This window comes from Myotis brandtii, unplaced genomic scaffold, assembly GCF_000412655.1.
Source record: "Myotis brandtii unplaced genomic scaffold, ASM41265v1 scaffold123, whole genome shotgun sequence".
Classification (NCBI taxonomy): domain Eukaryota; kingdom Metazoa; phylum Chordata; class Mammalia; order Chiroptera; family Vespertilionidae; genus Myotis; species Myotis brandtii.
In genome coordinates this window covers 14,509,368-14,526,837 of record NW_005354291.1, presented here as the reverse complement: position 1 = coordinate 14,526,837, position 17,470 = coordinate 14,509,368, and the positions used below count along the sequence as shown (strand labels likewise).

General features: G+C 39.7%; 1 protein-coding gene across 1 annotated transcript in view; it reads right to left on the bottom strand.

Moving 5' to 3' along the window:
* Nucleotides 1–2,425: 2,425 nt before the first annotated feature.
* Nucleotides 2,426–17,470, bottom strand: part of ARFGEF3 (ARFGEF family member 3) — a 132,813-nt gene continuing 117,768 nt past the window's right edge. Inside the window, exons 28-35 of the mRNA XM_014533926.1 lie at nt 15,460–15,588; nt 13,302–13,478; nt 11,558–11,672; nt 10,762–10,864; nt 10,459–10,590; nt 9,082–9,203; nt 5,069–6,287; nt 2,426–3,494 (exon numbers count right to left, since the gene is read on the bottom strand). Coding sequence (XP_014389412.1) covers nt 3,303–3,494; nt 5,069–6,287; nt 9,082–9,203; nt 10,459–10,590; nt 10,762–10,864; nt 11,558–11,672; nt 13,302–13,478; nt 15,460–15,588 — 2,189 coding nt within the window. The 3' untranslated portion in view covers nt 2,426–3,302. The remainder of the gene's footprint in view (nt 3,495–5,068; nt 6,288–9,081; nt 9,204–10,458; nt 10,591–10,761; nt 10,865–11,557; nt 11,673–13,301; nt 13,479–15,459; nt 15,589–17,470) is intronic.

Below are 17,470 nucleotides of genomic sequence, written 5' to 3'. Positions count from 1 at the left end.
TTGGGGGAAGTCAAAGTTATTATGTAATTGCAGTTAAGGCTATATCACTCTCAACTGACTGTATAAGCCTTCTCCTTAAAACAAGAACAAATAACCCAGTGATGTTGTTATAAAGAAGTTTCAATTTAAAGGTACTTTTGAATTCTACTTTGTCATGTCTGATTGAAACTACTTTAACTTGAATGTTGTGAATGCTAGCATGAGCCGTAGCCAGTCATGAAATAGCCTACAATGGTAAAAGGTGCCTAGTTTTGTGTTGATGGAGAAGGCTAGAGAAGAATCTTAAGGAGAGAAAGAACAAGATGATATAGAGAGGCAGCCTAAGCATCTTTAAAAGCTGATCAGGAGAGGCAAGAACGAGGAGATCCTCCATCAAATCTGTGCCCTCCTGGCAAGGAGAAATCGGATGAAGACTGTGATATACCTGGCTGAGCTGTTCAGTCAGGGATTCTTTTACACTTTGAGTTTTTCAGATGCTCATGATGTGCACTTTACTAAAATATTAGAAAAAGAGAGTGAATCTCACCCTTAGGGTAACACACACTTAGTAGTAAATATCGGCAACTAAAAGCAACATGCAAAATCTTATTCTGCTTAGACCTGTAAGTATGTGGTAATAACTGTTTTAACTATGAAGGCTGCCGAGACCTTGGTCTATCAGAGACCTTGGGGCAAAGCAGAAACTGAGACACCAGGACGAGTGTGAGGGACTCACTGGGCACTCTGGGAAGGGACCCGCGTCTACCTCTACCAAGGATTCCTAATTATCTCCTTTTCTTCCCCATCTGTGGGAGGATTTAACCGACTTCGTTGTGACTTGAAGTCCTGTTCGTTAGAGATTATTTGCATCAACTAATGTCATTTTTGAAAACTGCAAATACCTCTGGGAAGTATTGCGGTGACAGTTAATTTTCTGGGTGAATTCTGATGTAGCTGCAGAGCAGAGTATGTAGGGAATGGAGGTGGGCTGCAGCCCAGTGTGGGTCTCAGGGGGGCTACAGAAAGGGTGATGGGAAGGGACCAAAGCCTCTAACGAAGTTATAGGTAAAGAGCTCTGTGTGTTCCCTCATCTCTTTATTCTTGGTACCCACAATCAGGTTAGTACTAGAGCAGTGTTTGGATAGAGTATGCGGTAAACCTATTTTCATAAACTAGCCTTGGATCCCATAATAGAGAATCTGTGGGAGAATGAATTCTGATTTCTAAATAATTAGTGAACACACTCTGGGCCATGGCATTGGTAAACTGACACTGGCTTCCTTTGAATTTTCATACTTTACAAAATGTTTATATGTAACAACCTTTTATAATTACTCTGATTTGATACGCTACTGAAGCACCCTCCCTCCCTCCCCTCCTCCCCCGGCAACCGCCAGTAAATTTTAGAGTACTCACTGGTGCACAAGAGAGAGCTGAACTTAAGCTATAAAAAGAAACAGAACAACCCTGGTGTACTGTATTTGTTTTAAAAAAGTATCTACCTGATTTTCAATTCTACTTACAAAATATAAAAATTCAAAAACACTAACACAGCTCATTGCTATCCCAACAATTCATTGCTTGTTACAAATAGTTGATCTGTTTCGAAACTCAAATTATTAACTAATGAGTAAAAACTGAAGGCAAAGAGTGTGTTTTGTGGAACTGAAAAAAATGTCTTCTGGATTCCATGGTGATTTTTAGGTGGCATACTGAACGATAAAGTTCCTGCTTTTAGACTGCCTAAATAAATCAGCTGTCTTTCTGGTAACCTTGTGGATAAGTTTACATATACCAGCACTGAGTAAAGTTGTCAATTTCAAATCCTTATTTTAATATCGAAGAGTTGATGTTCTATTTTTAAAGATGGCACATACAATTATGAATGTATTTTTAGGGGCTGGGAAAATTATAATGTCATAACAACTAACTCTACTAGAATATATATGAATGAGCTTGGCTGAGGAGTGTCCATCATTATTATAATTTAAGAAATATTAAATATATAATACATAAGATAAAGGTTCCAGATTAATTTTCTAGTAATATTTAAGAAAAATATTCACTTAAAATATTGGCCTGAATAAGAGGACCTCAGACATGAGGTAAATGTACTTGCCAGAGAGGAGAAATATCTTAAATGGAAAAACTAAATTTCCTAGACTTCATCTTGTGTCCCCTTCTCCTTTAGTTTTCTTCTGAGACTAGAGTTTGTGTAACTGACACCATAATTTCATATGGTTGCTGTATAACAGCAGAGGATTAAAATGATTTCATCATAATCTCCTTTCCCACCCCACCAGCTGTCTCCCTACCCCACACTGCCTGCCCCTTCCCTGAGAAGTCTGCTCACTGAATAGAGAACTCACTTCCTTTTCTCCAAGGGTGTAGATAGCAAATGAGTTGCATTTTAATGTTTTGTTTTCTTAAAAACCAAATGTTATACCTTATGTTGAGATAACTGGAGCATAGAAATGCCTGTGCGACAAGGGACTAAGGCACCATTTTTTTTCTTTCCCTTTTCTTTTCTGCCTTGGGAGCAAAAGCAAAGACTAATGGGACCGCCAGGTGACTGGTCAGTCTTCTGAATCTTGGCAATATCTGTATCAGCAAATGTCACTGGGTACTGGGTGTCAAAGGCTGCCATGACACCAACTTAAAACTCTGCCAGGAAATAATTTTCTTCCATTAGAAATAGGGAAATAAAGGCACAGCAGTACCTTATACAAAGATGTTGGTGAGTACCAACCAGAAAATCTTGACAACTTAGGACAATTTTGAAATGTTCTGGAATATTTGACAGAGAAAATCATCCTTTTCTTGATTATGACACCTAAGAATATGAATATATCTTTCTAGCTGTTTTCTTCTCCACCAAATGCACAATCATGACATAAGTCTTTCTCCAATGACTAATGTTTGGTACTAGGTGTATGCGTGTTTATACATCAGCTTGACTTACCAGCAGATATTTTCTTAGTAATTGCATTTTTTTTTTAAAAAGAATCAAATGGATCAATGTAGTTTTCAAAGGAGTGGTCTTTGAAAATGGCGATAACATTGCAGGCAAAAGCACTGGGAAATAAACTTCACGATTTAGGAATGTGTCAAGGAATGGAGAAATAATGTGCAAAATCAGAGTATCATTTGTCACCTAGATACAACCTTAGTATCCAGAATGGCCCCAATGCGATTAGTTAGGGAGCAGCTGATGGTTCTCTGAGACACTGGTGTCAGTGGGGCTGGTGGTGGGGAAAATGCTGTCAGTTAGATTGGCAGGCAGACTCTAACCCTTGCTACTGAATTTCTTCAATGTGAGTCTTCTACACGATGATGTCATAGACACGGCCCACTCTGCCGAGCCACTCTCTCACAGCCTGGCGAACTCTGATGTCCGTCACGTGACAGGTCAGCTGGCTGATGCAGGGGAACACTGCTGGCTGGAGGGCCGTGAAGGTCGGGTCTGGAAGGATCTGAATCTGATTGAGAACTGTTAGCACCATGTTGGTCCACGCCTAAGAGAAAGGATTTAAGAGAATCATCAGCTTTCTCCTGTGGTTTCATTTGAACTCTCAGGTGTGGCTCAGCCCTGCCAATTTGCAAATGAGTTTTCTCAGGCTTTTAGGCTGTAATAAATTAGTCTTTACTAATAAACTGTCATTGTAACTTCATATTTACAGAGACTTATCTAACATTATGAATACCTTATTTTCAGCTTTCACAAACTATAAAAATCTTATTTACTCCTCAGTTTTAAAAACTCTCTTGCTTTTTCATAGTGGGATTACTATAGGACATATAACACTTTTAATCAGCAGTCACTATAATGCCTAGAAAATTTGAAATATTTCTATTTTAATATAGGATAACTTTTAAAATCATAAGCAAATCTCCAAGACATGAAAAGCAATTAATAAGATATGTTATTTGTCAAGAAGGTCATCTGTTAAATAATCATCATACATCACAGTTTGGTCTTTTGCAAATCTATGATTTTTGTGGATTCTGAATTATGAAGTTGAGTTCGGCATTCAAGATACTTTAGTGGAAAATAACACATCTTACAAGAGATTCATACTATTTCTAAATTTATGTTCATTCAAAGAATATATCTCTTTATAGGTTCATGAGATCCTAGGGCCCAAGATTGTCTAATTTATTATGCCCTTAGCAGGAGTCCACAATTTCAGGAAAACATTGGATTGTTTTTAAAGGGCTCTCTACGACTCCAGATACCCTCTATTTGTTTTCTCCCCATCTCATCTATTCTTAAATTGAACAAAACAGTACCAACACTGTTTCCTTCTCAAGCTCATTTTTTTAATGTACGATGGAATTACAAATATGAAATATATGAATGAACAGGTACTCAGAGACCTCTGAAGAATGAGAATTTTTATGTGCTCTGGATGGGTTAGGAAAACTTGAGATGAAAACAATTCATTGGCATAACCACCTTTTTCCTTTATATTATTCTTCCTAACTATGGAATTTCTTCAGATGATAAACTCAGGACTCCATACCAGCTAAAGTACACCCATTAAAAAAACCTTCATTGTTGAAAGTATTACCCACTTTCAGCCCATCACCACACTATTGTCTGTGTCCATGGGTTATGCATAGATGCATACAAGTTCTTTGGTTGACCTCTTCCCACCTGCCTTGAGATTCGACAGTCTGTTGCATACTTCTATGACTCTGGACCTATTTTGTTCATTATATCCCACATATGAATGAGATCATGTGGTATTTGTCTTTCTCTGACTGGCTTACTTCACTTCGCCTGAAATACACCCATTTTATATGTTTTAGCTTCCATCTTATTTCTCAGTAACCTCTGTTATAACCCATAAACATAATTCCTGAAATTTTCTAGTAATAACATGTCAGTTTCACACTGACATCACTGATACAGGCAGATCCTGGTCTTAGTCTCAGCCCATCCTCCGCCTTTGGAGGGAAACTGGGTCTCTTATTGGTGTCCCTCAAATCTTGGACAGTGTAAGAGTGCCCTGTGAGGGGGCGTGTGCATGGTTAGAAGCCCAGCCTCCCAGCACTGCTGGGGCAGTCCGCCCTGCAGGGGACCCACCTGGATCTGCGCCTCGGCGTCCCTCACCGACACACTCAGGGAGCTCCCGGTGGAGCCGGAGCGGGGCCTCTTCTCCCGCAGCAGCTCGGGGCCTGCGCTGAAGGAGTGCCGCATCTGCCCTTGGTCCACCAGGTGCTGGGGCCGCTGCAGCAGCGGCGAGTCCGGGCCCCTGGGGCCCAGGGCCTCGCCCTTCTTCTCCACTTTGACCTCTTTGGGGAAGGAGGGCAGGTTGTGCTGCTGCTTCCTCTTCTTGTACTCCGTCATCAGCTTGGAGATGGTTCTGTCGGCCGCCATGCTGTAGATTTTGTTGCCCGCGCTCTCCCACCACTCCTTCTTCCTGCCGGGGTCCTTCTTCTCTACCTTGGGGCTGGGGGGCAGCATCAGCGTGTCCCCGCTGCCCGCCCGCAGGCTCGGGGACTCGCCCCCGTGGTCCCGCGTCTGACTGCGGTCGTCCTCGGAGGGCGTGTCCTTCCCCGAGAAGCCGCCGGTGGACGGAGTGGAGGACTCGGACTGGAAGGAGGGCAGGATGAAGCACGGGTCGCTCCGGAGGACGGGCGCCTCCTCCAGGCTGCTCTCCAGGTCCAGGTGCATCTGGATGTAGTGGTTGCACAGCTCCATGCACAGCTTGTGAAGCCGCTTGACCAGCCACACCCAGTCGGCGTTGCTGACGGGCTGCACGCTCAGCGAGGGCAGGCGGGCCCGCCACTGCCTCTTCTCCCTGCCCCTGGGGGGGCTCACCTGGGCCGTCTCCTCGAAGATGTCCTCGTCCTCCGAGGAGCACTGCTGGGAGGAGTCTGAGCTCCTCTCGTCGTCCTCGAAAAGGACTCTCTTCACCTGCTCGGCAGTGATGGGTTCCTGGTTGGTGAGCACGGCACAGACCAGCGCGTGGAAGTAGATGTTAAAGCTCATGGCCGACTGGCGGTAGAGGTTGGCGGCGCCTCCAATGCCCGACACTTTCTTCAGGAGGCACTTCAGGCCCGGGCTGGTGTCGAACTCCCTGGCTGTCCGGTAGGAGTCCAGCAGCAGGTCGAAGATGACCGCCAGGTTCTGCATGGAGATGTACCGGAGGAAGCCGGCCAGCTTGGCGTCCGGCACTTGGATGGTCTTCTCCTCTCCAGGAGAGGGGCCTTTGACAAACTCTTCCAACAAGATGTCATACAGGTTCTGGAGCAACACTTGATGAGACAGTAAGCTCACCACAATTTCCCTGAAAGAGACGCTGCAAATGGAAAGAGAGGGGGCTGATGAGTAACCTCCTGCCTTGTATGATATTTTAAAAGCATTACACATTTCAGAATGACATATGCAAAATCACAAACTAAATTACTTGTATTTTAATGCCTTTTTTAAAAGAAGGGCATTCACAATAACCATCTTAATCATAATAAATGGAATTCCTGACACTTTTTAAGTTATGACACTAATTATCTACAAGCCTTAGAAAAATAATACAAGGGTTTTATAGCAACTGGGATATATAGGCATAATTATGAGATAGGACACATTTTATATCTGAGTAATTAACATTTCAAATAAAAAAGTAATAGTTTCTGTTGAGTTTTATTAATTTTAACTGGATTTTTTCTTAAACCCAATATTTTTAGCAATCTTATTGAAGTTTAGCTTTCTAAGGACCAAAACAGTTTAACTGTTAATGCTTTAGATGAATATATGTAAACATAGAGGAGAGCCAAACATTTTCATTCTACTTCTGTGAAAAATGCCATTGGGATTTTAATAGGGATTGTATTGAATCTGTAGATTGCTTTAAGTAATATGAACATGGAATATCTATTTCTTTGTATCGCCTTCGATTTTTTTAAACAATATCTTGCAGTTTTCAGAATATAGGTCTTTCACCTCCTTTGTTAAGTTTATTCCTAGGTATTTTATTCTTTTTGGTATGTTTGTAAATGGGCTTGTTTACTTCATTTCTCTTTCTGATAGCTTTCTTTTCTGATAGTCTTTAGGGCTTTCTGTATATAAAATCATTTCATTAGCAAATAGTGACAGTTTTATTTCTTCCTTTCTAATTTGGATGCTTTTTATTTATTTTACTTTGGTTGCTGTGGCTAGGACTTCCAGTACTATGTTGAATAGAGTGCAAGAGTGGGCATCCTTGTCTTATTCCTGATCTTAGAGGAAGAGCTTTAGTGACAGTTTTATTTCTTCCTTTCTAATTTGGATGCTTTTTATTTATTTTACTTTGGTTGCTGTGGCTAGGACTTCCAGTACTATGTTGAATAGAGTGGCAAGAGTGGGCATCCTTGTCTTATTCCTGATCTTAGAGGAAGAGCTTTAGTTTTGCACCATTGAGGATGATGTTAGCTGTGGGTTTGTAATATATGGACTTGATTATGTTGAGGTACTATCCTTCTGAACCCATTTTATAGAAAGTTTTTATAAATGGATCTTGTATCTTGTAAAATGCTTTTTCTAAATCTACTGAACAGATCATGATTTGTATTGTTAATGTGGTATGTCACATTGATTTGCGGATGTTGAACCATAGTTCATTTCAGAACCATCCTGAAATGAATTTTGCTGGATAGTGGTGTATGATCCTTTTTAACATATTGTTATATTTGATTTACTAGTAGTACACTTGAAAAATGAGTGACTGGCAATAGCGGGAAACTGGGCATAGAATTGGAGAGAAGCATGTGGGATATTGGTAAAGCTCTATTTCTGAAGGTGGGTGACAGGGTCATAGGTATATTTTGTATCTACCACACACTTAACTGCTGTACTAAGCATCTAACTTTTGGAAAAATCACACACTCTCCCTAAAATAAAACTAGTTTTGATTCTGGCTCCACCACTTGGAAGAGGTGGCTCAGCCTCTCTGAATGTCTCCTCAGAGATGAATGGCAGTGGCAAGATCTAGCCACTATCCTTCACATATTGTGCTCAAATATTTATCAGCATCACTTGCAGTTTGTTGGAAGTTTAAATGGGAAAACTTTAGTAGTTGCTTTTATCTGCAAGAAGAGTTGTTTTTAAGCAGGATGGTAGTACAGGCACTCCGCATTTTATTGCACTTCACAGATGTTATGATTTTTAACAAAATGGAGGCAAGATCCTCCACCAGTGAAATAATTATGCCTTGCTGTTTTGTTTTGTTTTTCTTTTGTGCTACTTGCTTTATTGCAGTGGTGTGGAACCAAACCTGTAAGATCTCTGAGCAGTGCCTGTATTTAAAAAGATCAAGATTCTCGTGGCAGGGCCACATGTATTTTTTGTCTCCTGACAGCTGTGTTGCTCATAAGAACTTTATGTATTTCTCACTGATACAGTATGAATCACACCTCAACTTTAGTTATTTTTAAAAAGTTATATGTATGATGCTATAGATACACAGAAATATGTCCCCAAATTCAAATGTTGAATCCTAACCCGCAGTACCTCAGAATGTGACTATCTTTGGAGAAAGGTCTTTAAATAAATAATTAGGTTAAGACAGTGGTCGGCAAACTCATTAGTCAACAGAGCCAAATATCAACAGTACAACGACTGAAATTTCTTTTGAGAGCCAAATTTTTTAAACTTAATTAGGGTACTCCTAAGGCTTAGGAAGAGCCACACTCAAGGGGCCAAAGAGCCGCATGTGGCTCGCGAGCCACAGTTTGCTGACCACGGGGTTAAGAGATGAAGTCATTAGTGGGGACCCTAATCCACTAGGACTGGCATCCTTATAAGAAAGGGAGATTAGGACACAGGCAGGTACAGAGAGGAAACATCCATCTAGAAACCTAGAAAAAAAACCAAGCCTGGGGACACTTCAGTCTCCAACTCCAATTTCTGTTGCTTAAGCTACCCCACTGTGGCAGCCCTAGCAAATCTGAAATGTGGGAAAGTTAAAAGGCTAACAATCTGGTATGAAAGCATTTGTTATATGACTCTGCAAATATTTCCGTATTCTTAGAGAAAACTTGGATTATAATTAGGAAAGTTCCTTTAGACCCAGTCCTTGCTATTTATAAGACTTTAAGTGTTTAAGCTTCGCTGCTTACCTTTTCTTGGTGTGTCCGTTTGGCTTTTCATCAGGAGGCAGTTCAATAATGAGCTGACAGGACTGGGCATGGTCGAAGGTGTTAGGAGTCTTTGGTGAGCACTGGGTGTCCAACATAAACACCTGTATGGGTACAGTTCAGAGATCCACCTGACTCAAGAGATTAGCTGGCAAGTTGCTTTTCTCTCTCCTCATTTTCTCACCTATGAAATGAGGTTGATAATGGTTTCCTACCAGGTATATTTGTCAAGAGAATTAAATAAATTAGTACATGTGTATTACATGGGAAAAACATTAGATAAGAATAGCAAATATTCAATAAATGTTAGCTGCTGACACTAATAACACTACTACTTCTAGCATGTGATAATTCAACACTTTCCAAAGAGCCGGCACTGATGTTTAATATTAATTAAAAGTAAATAAAGGGGGGTGATGTTTGGAAAAGATCTTCTCTGATTGTGACATCTGTTTGGTACCTTATTCTATCCAATCCAAAAAAAAAGTTAGGACTTCTCTTGCTGTCTAGTAGAGTAGTGTGGCCACATCGTTAGTCCCGATAGGAGAAGTGACTAAGAGAAGGGTAACCACATCCTACATTTTGACCCACGTGATTTCATTTTACATGACTTAACCTACTTCCCTTTGAAAATATGAGTATTTTAACGAACTTTTTCTTTCCAAATTTTGTAAGCATTATCAGATTACTGGGTTATGTGAAGAGTGAATATAGGAGGAAGGTTTGGGACTGAAGAAGAAAGAAATATTAAGAAGTAAAAGATTCACTAAATGGTCTTGGCTATTCTCCATGAAGGATCTATTTCAGAATAGGATTCCATGGACATTTCACTTCTTACTGTATGCACCTGGGGAAATTCTTTAGCTAGCTAGGTGTAATGGCTTTATATTTAGAGAAGCCACCCCTTTGGCTTCTCTAGTATTATAACTTTTGACATGTGCCCGAAGAAAAAGTACATGGTGAAACCTGCAAGGGTAAGGACAGTTTAACTTTACTGATCAGTTACGTTCAACTCTATTAAGAAACTTTTAAATGTTAAGCTCTGTCCTCTGTATGGGAGAAGAGAAAAATATCAAATAAGTGTGCCATCCTTAGGTGCTTACAGTCTAGCAGTGACAAAAATATTTCAGCAAATACTTAGAAGCAGTCTGAATACCTATTTGCCCAGGGCTCTAGAGGATGCAACAAACAAGAGATGATGGGGAGGAACATCACGCTATCAATTGGATTCAAGTCATTCCTGGTAAAGAACCGTACTGGCAAGAGGTAAAGGTCCCTAAGGGGGTGAAAGGCAGCTTGGGACTCTCAGCAATGTGTCAAGTTTCTAGCGCCGCTGGGATCAAAAGGCCCAGCCCTTACCTGCTGAGCCATGGCTCGGATGCGCCAGTACTCGGCCTCGGCACTGGGGGAGGAAGAGGGGGCCGCCACCCTCACCTGGCAGCCTTCCCCACTGAAGCCCTCGGTGCTGCTGTGGAAGCAGCCCAGCAGATCCTAGGGAGAAACAGCAGTCATTCACCAGGTGCCTCGGGGTTGATGGCAGTAGGGTCTGACACTGTCACTGGGTCTGAGACTGCCTGCTATGAGGAAGGCAGAATCCAGGTGGCCAACTCGGCAGGGAACTATGGAGGACTGGACCCTGCTCTGGCTCTCCCAGCATCTTACCTTCACGGGCTTGAGTGTGGCAGAGAACGCGTCCTGCAGGGCACAGCAGGCCAGCCTCCACATTTCTTCCGTGAACACGGGGCCTGCTGTCACGAGAACGTACCTGCCAGAAGAAACCAGACGTCTTAAATCCATACATTTTACTGCTGCATAGCTTAGACCCTTACAGACACACATTTGTTCCACAGTGTCCTTACAGGTTTTGCTGTCCCATCACTCTTGCCTTCAGTCCATCTGGTGTTTCATGGTCATACTACTACTTCCCAAACCATTTTAATGTAAAAATATCAATGGATCCCCATTCCAAACAGGCCAATATTTACACTTAGGCTTGCATGCAAGACTGTATACATTCTGTACTAATTTTTCCGTCTAGCCCTATTGTCCATACTACTCCGTTACCAATAACAAAACGAAATAAAAACCCCTTTTGTCACTTGTAATTCTTATCTCCATGTATTTGTTCATGCTATTCTCCTGCCTACAAAGTCCTGATCTGATCAAGTATCATTCCTAAAAGCCCTTGTTGTCCACCTGACTGCTGTCCTTTCTCAGCATTTATAGTTACTCCTTACTGTGATGATTCTTCATAGGCTCTCTGCTCCTTGAGGGCAGGACACTGTGTAATGCCTACACAATAAATATTTGCCAACTGAACACAGAAATATTAGCATAGAGTTATTTTTATAAAAAACAATCTAAAAAGTAGATTGTTACCACAAAGGATAATTTAATTCCCTTGGATTTCATAATAAAAACTCCAGTTTCATAGAGAGTCAAGGAACCCTGTTCTCACCTAATACAGGAGCAGCCCACTCTAGAGATGGTTTCCGTGGGCTTGGCCACACAGGCTACCAGTAACTCGAAGAGGTCCTTCAGCATGGTGTTGATCATGCTCTCATACCTAATGTCTTTTGGAAGAAGCACAGCAAGTTTCACTCAACACTATTGCAAAAGAAGGTACTGCACAGGAGGGAAGTCTGAGTGATAAGAAAATAAATATCTGTGATGAAAATATATAATATCCATTTTTGATTTATCAAGATAAAATATGTGGTTCACTTTTATGTGCTCAAGAACATTTTTCATAGTTAAGTATATCATTTATTTACTTAAGTAGAATATAATATATAGCCTGAATACTAGCTAGTAAAACATTTAAATTCTTGAAAAAGGTGGTGGTGGTGGGGGCGGGGGGAGATGAAACATACTTTCCTCACTGCTGATAGAATTAAATTGGATTAAAAGCTATTGGAAATCAACAGAATCTCTCATCCTACCACTTCCTGAACCCATTGAGTCTGGTCTCCATACTATCCCCAGGCTAAAGAAAATAAGACTTCCAAAAATCACATTCTGTTTGCCCAGTTCAAGGAACACATCAGTATTCTTCTCAAAGTCCTTGTGAGCCCACAGAAGCAGTTTTCAGTAGAATCCTCAAGGGCCCCATACTGAACAAAGCAGCTGGTCAGGAACATCTACCCCTAGGGATCCACTTGTCAGCCTACATGTGCAAACACCCACTTCTTTTCTTTCTCAGTTAGGTCCACGCTTCCCCCAAAAGGGTAAATCTTTCTGCTAAGCTTAGTAGAGAACCTACTTCTTACCTTTGCTTTTTGACTCTCCCTTGGGGTCAAGTTCTCATTAATTTCTCTAACCCCTCCTTAGAAGGGAGCCTCTCACACCTCTTCCTTTATACTTCTGCATGCCTTTCCCTTTTCTTTGCAACCTCTAGAGCTAGCAGCGACATTCCTCCTCTCAAATTTCCAGATCTTCCCATACAAGAGTCATGAGCAAGAATCTATTTCCCTAATGTTGCCCACTGGTACCACCGCAGTCAGATCTCCCCTGCGTCTGGCTCCCTCTCTACCTGGACTTCCACATACCCCACACTTTCAAGTCTTTTTTCAAAGTTCCACAGATATTAAGAACTTATCTTCACCCCTTAACCTGTTAAGCAACTTCTTGCCCATAATTTCAGCCTTTTCTAAAACCCTGCCTCCTTCACTTAGCCACCCCAGATGAAGCAGGACAGTAGAATGCAACCCCCAGGCTGCAGAGATATTTCTCCCTTTTAAATATATTATATACTTGAACTTGCCTCCCCTCTCCTAATGCACAGATATCCTAGACCTTATTAGGTATCTTACTTTTGGTCGCACATATATTTTAAGTATTCTGTTAGATCATTTTTAAAATTAATTTATTGTCTAAAGTTTTACATATGTCTCCTTTTTCCCCACTTGACGCCCCCACTGCCCCAGTGTCTGTGTCCACTGGTTATGCTAATATGCATGCATACAAGTCCTTTGGTTGCTCTCTAACCCCCCTCCCCTGCCATTTGTCTCTCTGTTAGGTAACAATTTCTTTTTGACCATTAACTATTAGAAGACTGGTCTTGACCATGTAATTCTATGTTAATAATTCCCAGGACAAAAACCATGCACTGGTATTTGCATTAGGGATTTAGTAAGCTCTTTTAGACAATGTTGCTGCCCGCTAATGAAACATGCCATACGAACTGCTCGGGCGCCAGATACCTGAGTGTATAAAGCTCTGAATGTGCTCCACCACCAGCTCACAGGACAGACCGATGGCATGCTTGAAGTTAGCCGAGGCCACATCCCAGTAAGAATGGTCTTTATGGCTACGACGGAGCCAAAGGGACATCACAGGAAGGAGAAGATGAACAACTGCATAGATACCAAACCCTGGCCCTGAAAAAGAAAAGTCAGCATCAGAATCGTGACTCCAGCAACTCTCTTCTAAAAAGGGAAGCTTTTTGCCATCTTGGCATTGATGACCTCTTCTGAGGGAGTGACCCATTCTCTGAGAAATTGCAGGGAAAAACACTTTACCACTGATTAGGGAATACAGATCTCCAATGGCGTTTTTCTTTTTTGTTTCTGCATGATTTTAGTTATGCAAGTAATACATGAATTCAAATAATCACTTGATCAACTACTTAGTCCCCAGATGTAAACATACAGATACATACTAGTAAATGCATATAAGAAAATACCCTTAAAATGTAAGTGTGTGTGTATATATATATATATATATATATATGAAACAGAGAAACAGAGTTGTATTTGTCATTTATTACTTTTATATAAATAGGATAATGTAAATCTTGGTCTACATGTTGAATTTTTGCTCTTAACAATATGTGCTAGAGATCATTCTGTGTCAATAAACTTACATAATCCTCATTTTTATTGCCACATACTATTATTCCATTGTATGTTTATGCAACAGTTTACTTATCCATTCCCTTAAAATGGACATTGTAGTGTTTCTCTATTTTGCTTTATAGTCAATGCCATAATGAAAATCTTTGTAAGAAAGAATTTTAAAAATTCTGCTTACAAAAATGAGGCATCCTTTTTATAATCAACACAGAAAACACATGAGAATACAAAGAAAAAAGTACATTTTGAAAGTGTGTGTGTATATTTATAAATGTATAAAATTTCATAAAGTTGAGATTATACTCCATATTGTATATGTGTATATATTTTAATGTAATGCCTTATAAACAATTATTCATGTCATTAAATATTATTCACAAATATTCATTTTCATGTCTATAGAATATTTATATGCTTTTACCATACTTAATTTAATGCATTTAGGTGTTTATATATATATTTTTTGTATTTAAGATGTTTTAGCATATATCATCATATATATATATATATATACACACACACACACACACACACATATATATATATATATATATATATAGTCTTCATTACCGTTAATTTCCTTTGATGATAGATTTCTAGGAGTAGAATTACTGGGTTAAATTCACACACTTAGTAGCACTAAATGTGAAAGCAGAAAATGGTAATGACCAATAAAAGATTTAGAGGCAGTGGCATATAATTCATTCTGTAAAATACCTGTTTATTTTGGCATTTAACACTTTAACATGTGAGAGTAGCTATTATGATTTTCTGGGGAAAAATTCCAATATAAAGTTTGCAATAGATTTTAAAACAGTATCAATTATCAAGTCTTCATCTATTTATATTGAATACAAAACCTCTCTTCTTACTATAAACTAGTGGTTTCATTTGTGGTTATGATTCTGTTAGTGAAAACTAAAATTTATAAAAATATCTTTAATCTTAGGAAAATTTGGATAAGTGTATATATTAACCTTAATTCAGAATAAGAAATACATTTCTAAGGGACATTCTTTTCCTCTACTATCAGGGTACTAGGTGATCACTAAGTGTCATTTTACAAATTTAATTTCCTCTGACCTTTATACAATCAAGATGTTGCTGTCTTAATACCGCATATACATTTGAATGGTTTGGTTATGTCAGTGGGAGACACTGTGAACCCTATCAACCACTCTGGGGCCAATAATATGTGAGATACAAGGCTGGGTTTATGGAACAGAGTAAAGCCAGCTCACTCACGGAGACATCGATACCACAGCCTGATTATTGTGGGGCTCCAACACATTCAACTTACTGGCCACCACACATTATTTGTAAATGGACTGGTAGGAAGACTTGTAAATAATCATAGGACATATTCTAAACATCATAGCCATTCCATAAATACTTATTGAGCATCTATCATGCTGTCTAGGGTTACAGTAGTAAAATAGGTAGGCCCTTTCTGATAAACATTATATGTATGACACCTGCCCCAAATGATAGACATAGAAATATTTACCAGGTGTTTTGGTGACATCTCTCAACAGCTCGAAGAGCAAATCCAAGGTTGGTGGCTGGTGCTGCCGTGGGCAGTTGGACACAGCTGCTGTTAGCTGCTCCAGCAGGATGATCCAGACTTCTATCAGACCTGGAACGCAAAAACCAGACCTCTGTGACATTTGGTTAAACAGGATACAGACTCACTGCAAGGTCAAATAGGTAAAGGAGGTCTCTACTAGTAAACTGCCATGTGCTCTATGGATGGGAGGCATCCCCCAGTAAGGCAGCCCTCAGGGTCTATATATGGACAGATTATAATTTATATATTCTGACAAAGTCAAAGAAAAAAGAACACTCAAATTTCTTCCTTATTCCCCTTCAAGAAGAAGGTGATGTGGTTTGTAAGTTCTATATGAAGTGATTGTCATATTTCTTGGGAGTTATTGATAGCAAAATAATATAATGTCCTTTTAGTTCTATCACCTTAGTCAAAATTAAAATATTATTTTAAGATATACATAAAAATGCCATCCTAACCATGTTTGTGTGTACAATTCAGTGGTATCAATTAAATGCATAGTGTTGTACAACCATCACTGCTTATCTATTTTCATCACCTCAAACATAAACTCTCTATAATTATTAAGCAATAACTCTCCATTCTCTCCTCACTCCAACACCTCCGGTAGCCTCTGATCTACCTTCTGTCTCTCTTTTGCCTCCTTTGGATATTTTGTGTAAGTGGAATCAGAAAATATTTGCTGTTTTTGTGTCTGGCTTATTTCACTTAGCATAACACTTTCAAGGCACATCCATGTTGTAGCAGGTATCAGAATTTCGTTACTTTTTATGGATAAATAATATTCCATTGTATGTATACACCACATTTTGTCCATCATGTTGGACACGTGTTGCTTCTACATTTTGGTTATTGTGAATAAGGCTGCAATGAACACTGGAGAATATGTTTGAGTCCCTCCTTTCAATTCTTCTAGTACATACCTAAGAGTGGCTTTTTATGGTAATTTTATTTAGTGTTTTGGAGAACTACCAAATTTTTTTCCATAAAAACTGTACCATTTTACATTCCCATGAGGGTTCCAACTTCTCCACATCCTTGCTTACACTTATTTTCTGTTGTTGTTTTTTTAACCTATAGCCATCCTAGGAGGTGTAACTAGTATTTCATCATGATTTTGATTTACATTTTTCTAATGACTAGTATTATTGGGCCTCTTTTCATGTACTTACTGATACTTACAGGCCATCTGTATATCTTTTTTTTTTTTTTTTTTGAGAAATAGCTGTTCATGTTCCTTGCTCAAGGCATTTTCCTTGGCAAATTCTGTAACAGAGATAACTCACTGGATTTCAGTGGCTTTAATGTTAAAGTATTATTTTATTTTTAATATATTTTTATTGATTTTAGAGAGGAGGGGGGAGGGATAGAGAGTTAGGAACATCAATGATGAGAGAGAATCATTGATTAGCTTCCTCCTGCACGCCCCCTACTGGGGATCAAGCCTGCAACCCAGGCATGTGCCCTTGGCCGGAATCGAACCTGGGACCCTTCAGTCCGCAGGCCTATGCTCTGTCCACTGAGCCAGACCAGCTAGGGCTGTTCTGATCTTTTAGCTGATGGTAATGGTAGTAGGAATGACAGGAGATAGAGAGGCATTTTTCAAATTAAATTGACAGGATTTAGAGATAATGGATGCTGAGGGAAAAGACTTCCAAGATGATTCCCCTGGTTTCTCACTTGGACAACTGAATGAGTTGTGAATTTGACAAATATCCCCACATAATTAAGATTAATTGGTTATGTTGGAAGCTAACATTTCCTATAGATGAAATATCTGCTTCAGTTTGTTCTAGGGCAGTGATGGCGAACCTATGACACGCGTATCAGAGGTGCGCGAACTCATGTTTTTGGTTGATTTTTCTTTGTTAAATGGCATTTAAATATATAAAATAAATATCAAAAATATAAATGTTTGTTTTACTATGGTTGCAAATATCTAAAAATTTCT